Here is a 6,938-nt window from a genome sequence, read left to right on the forward strand (position 1 = left end):
TTATGGAATTAAATAAGCAAACACATTTGTTGACTTTCAGAAATGATTTTAATTTTGAATATTTCTAAGACTTGACAGACAGAAGGCACTTCACAGAATGAATATCTACAAGAGACTGATAGAGGTATTACAAGTTAGACTCAATTGCCCCGGAGAGCGCAATATAATTTCCAGCCCCTGAAATATTTTCTTTCCCTTTTTTTTTCGTCTTCTGACCCCTTCTGGTCAGCAGATGTATTTTTATAAATATCCAAATGTTATAAAAACCAAGGAAGGACTGTGGACATTTCCCTTGATTTTACAACCAAGGAAAATTCCGGAGAATGTGGCTATAAACTATCCTTACTCAAAATGAGAAAATAAAACCTAGACAGTGTGAATTTTATACCCGGGGAAATCCCGGAAAACCAATATGGTACAATGCACGAATTGTTTTCTGTTTTCATACAAGTAACAGCTCCCATTTATCGTATTCATCTAACGATCGATCAATTCATTTTTTGGCAATGAAAAATTTATCCATCATCGAGACTCGAGCCTGTGCGCAGGACTTAAGACAAAAGACTTATTTATTTAAATAAAATTATTTCCACAATACCTTATTACACTGTTTACTTGATATGGCTGAAATGGCCTGCAAGAGTAGAAGAAAATTTGTTGATAGAACTCGATCTCTCTACAAATATTGCTGTTCTTCGTGTCTTCTGTTCATATCTCACTGTGATTTGATCACAGCCAAAGCCACTAAGAGTTCTCAGTCAAATTGAATGCCAATAATTGGAGGGTGAATTTTCCGAGAGGTTAGCAATCATTTTCAAGGCAGATTTCGATAACACTCGAATATTGGCTTGTTAAAGCCGTACTATATTTTTGGTTCTACTCCTGACAAATTTTCTATTGCAAATCGTGCTCGAATCATTACATGAGTAAGGAATTCGCTGAGAGACTTACCAATGGATGATGATTTCATCGATTTACTTCTGGATCCGGTTAACTATGATTTCTTTATACTTCTCAATTTCTATCTCATTTTTGCTTCACACGGATGCACTATTTACGGAAAAGTATTGTCCCCTTTATCAGGGGCAAATTTCTTATATTTTTTTTATGTTTTTTTTGTTGTTTTTTATGTTTCAGGCTTCAATGGATTTACCACCGGATAAAGCGAAGTTATTGAAGCAATATGATAATGAAAAGAAATGGGACATCATTTGTGATCAGGTCAGTATTATATTTGACTTGCATTGATTCATATTTTTCAGTCAAGTTAGTTTTTGACGAATGCTGAGCCTATTAATTATGAAGTAATATGGGAATTGGCTTTAAACTCTTATGGTAACAGTACAACGTTAACATTGGTATGGTTCTATCTTGTAATGACTTTAGCACTGTAAAACTTACTCCATTATAACTATTTCAATATTATATGGTGAGTATTAGAAATTTTATACTATCAGTAATATTTATTAACCTGCATAGCGTTTACCATGTGCCGATTCCGACACCCAGTGAGACTTGACCTGCAGTGTTGGACACTGCTGCGCCAGGCACACTCAAAGATATCGAGGTATCGGAGTATTGACATTATAACGTGGCTAATTTTTCCGTAAGAAACACATGGGACGTTATCCGCCCTTTTCCATCGATCAACTAAAAACCTATATGGGCGCCAGTTACTTTTGGTCCTCGGAGCAACAAACGGGATGAAAAAGAAAGCAGAATAAAATTCGTCACAACCACAACCTAAAAGATGGACAAGGTGGAACTGCTCCGGGATGAAGTTGTGGAGAGAGGCATGGGTCGAGATGGAAATGAGTCATCAGGTTGTAACGTGACATTTTCCCGGGAGACAGAAAAATGCCCATTACCTTCGCCCTACTTCCCTTAAGCCTAATAAAACCTGCTAAAATTTAACCTTATGGGCGCCAGGTAATTTTTGCCCGGAATTACCAAACCGGAAAAAGTCCTTAATCCTAAACTTAACTAACCTCGAAATTCATTGTATCGAAAATCGTACCTCAAACTCCTAAAGCTCTAACTCAAAAATATACTCTAAAATCAAAAAGGAAACCTGAAGGGAACGGGAAGGATAATTAGGCTTCGGGGAAAGGTGACGGTCCTGGGGTCGCTCAGTATGCCAGTTGTGGAGAGACGGGTGGATGTAGATGCGGGGCAAGGTTACTGCAAAAATCGGGAAAAATACCAAAAAAAAAGGAAACGGGAGGTGAGAAATAAATTAATGCAACAAAACATTGTCCTTACGTGTTCCGCTATTCATGTCCAAATTCGGTACAATAATAATAAATGATAAGCAATTGTATTATAGCAATCTGCTTCCGAATCTCATTAGCCAATTTTAACTTCCTCTAAATATTACGTTCCAGCCGAAAATCTCCAAATCGAAATTTAATTCTCCTTTTCAATTATCGCGAAATAGGTATTTTCTAACAAAAATCCAAATAAAACTTCAACTGCCCCTTAAATCGCCGCGGACATAATTTATTTAACAAATACCGAATATATCGTTGAATATCCCACACTTGTATCCAATAATCTCATCGGAATGCGGCCTCAAGGATTATCGATTGGCGATAATTCGAGGAATAACCGAAATTTTATTTGCACCCGGGAAATCGATAATTTCCCGGAATCGGACCCTCAATGGGTGAGCGCGGGCGAGAGAGAGAGCGAGAGAGCCGGCACTATGCCGCGCTGCTCGGTTAGCAGCGAGGAGAAATACACAAAATAAATCTAACTTCACTTTAAATTCGATAACTCGGAATCTGCTCAGCAGATTCCGGAAAACCCTTGGCCATCTGGTCCGCGACATCATTCCCCACACTCCCACAAAGTTCAGGCGTAAGGGCTCAGAATTAACCCCGTTTACGCAATTAATAAACACGAGGAAATTTTAATACGCGATTCCCCACCTGTTGCTCACAGCCACTCGTTGGCGGCCTCGATTGCGCCACGAGAGAGAACCACTGGCCTTATTCGTTGGCCGGGGACAATTTCACTCAAAATCCGTAAAATACATTACCCCCAAAATCCCCACAATTTACACGAATGACCTCCCAACCGCACTGGGGGATAATACAGGCCGGAGTTACTTGAACAAATCCTCCACCACCTCTCCAAAACCACCCAAAATTTTGGGGGACACAACCGACGCCATTTCCATGGCTCAGACAAATCCACTACCACCAATTATTTATCGGGGAGCCGCCAAAAAGGGGAAAAGGTCCAATCAAAACCGTAAAAACTCACTGTGGATTTTCTTGCTGCCCTTCTCTTTCGTTTCAGGACCATCCTGGTGGCAGCTAATTGTCCTGGTGTTCTCGGGATGGTGCACTATCACGTCTCACTACTCACTATTATTTTTCTCCCGTGTGGATGTTTCCGAGGTTAATGCGTAACTGATTTTCGGGGGTCAGTGTCGCGTTGCGCTGACCCCCTAATCACGCCTACCAATCGATCAGGTGTCGATTGGTGGATCCCTCTGCCTTATTCTGGGTCAAGCCCTTCGCGGGAGGAATTAATTCCAATTTGAATTAATTCCCCATCCCTAAAATGCCCTCATTTCCTTTTCCGGATCGGATCTCCGGGATTCTCGTGACTAAAAGACCCTTATTCCTAAATCTTAAACCTAGTTTTATTTTCCTAACCCTTAATTAATTTGGCAATCCGCCGGCATAACGACTGATTTTATCCCGAGCGGCCTTCCACCCGTATGCAGTCTTGGCAATTCGTAGGGGTAGTGACTGAATCTACCCCGTACGACCTTCCACCCGTAATCAGTCTTTGGCAATCCGTCGGGGTTGCTAATATTTTTACCCCGTACGGCCTTCCACCCGTACCAATTAATCCCTTAAACCCTTTTTTCTAGAGCCCCGGCTTTTTAGCCGAACCTACCCGACCCGGAGGGCTTACTCTCTCATCCTCTAGAAAATCCCTCACACCCTTAACCTACTCTAAACCACCCCGAAAGGGGGGAGATTCTAATTTTCCTAAACCTAACCTACGTCCCAATTGTCTCACTCTCTCCCGATTTCTTATTTTATTGGGGATTCTAACGGGCATCCCCGATGCTCGTTAGAAGGTATAGGCTAAGGCACCAGATTCAATAAAAAGAGCTCAGATCATAATGCTGAAAAGTAGGATAGTATATTGTCCCCCAAAAAGCAAGACTTTACAAAAGGAAACGTGAGATGCTCCGAGATGAGAGTAGTAACATCTTCGATGTACGCACAGACCCCCCCACAAAAAAGAAAACCAGAATGAGTCCTGAATGAAAGTATAATCTCAAACGCAAAAAAGAGAGCTAACCGCGACCAGTATCTACCGAGAAGACCATTTGGAAAACCAATTCGTTAAGCCTGCAAAAATCGTGACCTAGTCGAAAATATGTGAATTGCTCGAAAGCTCCTAATGTAACGGTCTACCAACCTCTTTTTAATGGAGGACAACCGCAGGGGCCGAAATCGGCAAGAAAGCGACCAGCGCAAGGCGTCAAAAGGTGATAATCGAAGTCACCCCATTCGGAAGTCCTGGAACAAGCAGAATTTACACAACTTCTTCTTGTTGATGGCGACTTCCTTTGGCCAATCCAACTGTTATGAGGTAGCCTGTATGGGAGAGCTTAAGACGGCACGTAATTTCCAAGTACCAAAATTCGGTGGCCACCTTTTTTATGGGTTAGATAATTCAAATCGACAGATCACGGTCACTTTTTCAGGGGTCGAAATTCTCCCATTCGACTCCTAAGACATATAAAAATGGGGGCAATTGTCACTGCACCAGTTCATTATGCAGTGTGACGTTGTTGCTGCTACTGTCGCTCTTGCGTTGTTATTGTCACGACTACTGTTGTTTTTTTTCACTCGACATTCAGTTCCGTTTTGGCTTTTGGGTACTTCTAAGACAAAATCCAAAATAGTGAGACATCATTTTGACGGCTGTGTTCTGCTCTTTAAAATGATGTAAATGAATTAATTTTTCTTTTCTCCTATACACTTTTGGATTTTTACTAATTGTTCTCTTAACAGCCTTCAACCCTTGTACCATTTTTGCCGAAAGGAAGAGGGAAACCTCATTCGAGGGAAAAAACCTGCCCTGATACAGTCGTCCTTCGACGGGACTAGCGCTCGGCCGTAAATCTATGAGATTAGAGCCCTATAAATTTTGACCGCCGGAGCCAGGGATCGAATTCGGATCATTGGCGTAGGAGTCTACTCTCACTCTAACCGCACGGTCAATACCGTCGGATTTTCACAAGGATATATTTCAACCATGTTTCGGTTTAATTTTCAAAGGAACATGATCATTTTTTTCTATTTTCACCATCAATTTTGCGGTCAATTGGACATTTTACGCTAAACTTGCGACGTGACAGTTTCCACTCTATGGAAAATGCCCATCACGTTAATTCTTCCTCCTTATAGCCGCCTCGTCGATAAAAAAAAAAAACAGAAATTGTGACCTAAAAACATTGCCGGGCGCCAGCTAATTTTTCTTCATCGAGGAATCGGCAACTCGAAAACTTAGAACTAACAAAAAGGGCCAAAACGTCCCGATTGGCAATTCAGACAGGGGTCACACCAGGGCCTAATAAGGTTGCCAGATTTCGTATTTACGGCCTCAATCAGGCAAAAATAGGAGTGTACAGAAAGGCCTGATCTGGGGCGTAACGATTTGGTAAAGCAGGCCCACATGATTTCTGCCTTACCCGATCCACATAATCTTTGCCGCATACGGCCCTGATAACTGTAGACCAGGCCTCGGCAAAGTCGGACCTTCGGGAGCCGGGGCTATAAAACCCTATTAGACCCATTATTAGAAATACAATACCCCAATTACTTGAGCGCAGCGTGGTCAGGGTGGGAGTAGCAGCATGCAGGAAGTGGGGGCAGTTAGACAGAGAGAGCATCGCGCGCTTTCCTTTCAAATTTAAAAAACCTTACCGCCTAAAAATTCAAACAAATTTTCACCAATTGAACGTGGTAAATCCTCAGTTGTATCGGGGGTAATGGTTCAAAGATCATGGTGCCAGAAATTGATTATTTCTTGGTTACCTTAATATTGAATAATTATTTTAGTAAAAATTGGAAAAAAATGAGATGTCAGTTCTTTAAAATTCAATCAATAAATTATGTATGTAAGTTTTATACGTTCATAAGTTCAATAATATTTATAAATTTTGCCCACTCTTGGCCAGCACTTTTCATAGCTGCTCAACGGAAACCACGGGAAGGTGGTAGGCGTATTCCGTCAGGAAAACACTTAAACAAAAAAAGAGTGTGATGGTAATGCGCCATTGCATTAAAAATTATTAATGTGAAAAGTGGAACTCCATGGCAGTTGATAATTTTTCTAAATCCGGTGAATCATTACTTATGGCAATTAATATTGAATCTTCGAGAGTAGAGTCCATTCAAATTGTGCGTTTTGACGATTTAATTTGATTCATATGTGAAATTGCAAACAGTATTAACAAAAATTAAAAAATCTTTTCAACAGTGTTTTTCAATTAATTTGCTGCCGAAATATTCAATTCAGAGTAATTTATTCAACGGAATTTTATGCGGAAATTGATAGAGAAAAAAAAAATTAATTGATATTTCTTAACAATGCAAAATGCAGCAAGAAAAATCCAACTACCTGCACGGTTGGAGGGGCGAGACCACGATGCTTGGGTCAGAGTGGGGGAATCGTTACGTCAGTCAACGCGCAAAAATTTGAATTTTTGAACGAAAAATATGAATATCTTTCTTGCTGCATTTTGCATTGTTAAAAAATATCAATTAATCAATTTTCCCTCTATTAACTTCCGCATAAAATTCCGTTGAATAAATTACTCTGAATTGAATATTTCGGCAGCAAATTAATTGAAAAAAACTGTTGAAAAGATTTTTTAATTTTTGTTAATACAAGATTTGTTC

The 6,938-nt window shown here is 40.3% G+C and overlaps 1 protein-coding gene across 2 annotated transcripts in view; it reads left to right on the plus strand.

Moving 5' to 3' along the window:
- The window catches only part of Frl (formin-like protein), a 152,152-nt gene that overhangs the window by 25,806 nt on the left and 119,408 nt on the right, over positions 1-6,938 (plus strand). Inside the window, exon 2 of one of the 2 annotated variants that reach the window (XM_011311477.1) lies at positions 1,138-1,221. The exons of the other annotated variant lie outside the window; for it this stretch is intronic. Coding sequence (XP_011309779.1) covers positions 1,138-1,221 — 84 coding nt within the window. The remainder of the gene's footprint in view (positions 1-1,137; positions 1,222-6,938) is intronic. 2 annotated transcript variants of the gene reach the window in all.

This window comes from Fopius arisanus, unplaced genomic scaffold (genome assembly GCF_000806365.1).
Source record: "Fopius arisanus strain USDA-PBARC FA_bdor unplaced genomic scaffold, ASM80636v1 scaffold00089, whole genome shotgun sequence".
In the NCBI taxonomy this organism is placed as follows: Eukaryota; Metazoa; Arthropoda; class Insecta; order Hymenoptera; family Braconidae; genus Fopius; species Fopius arisanus.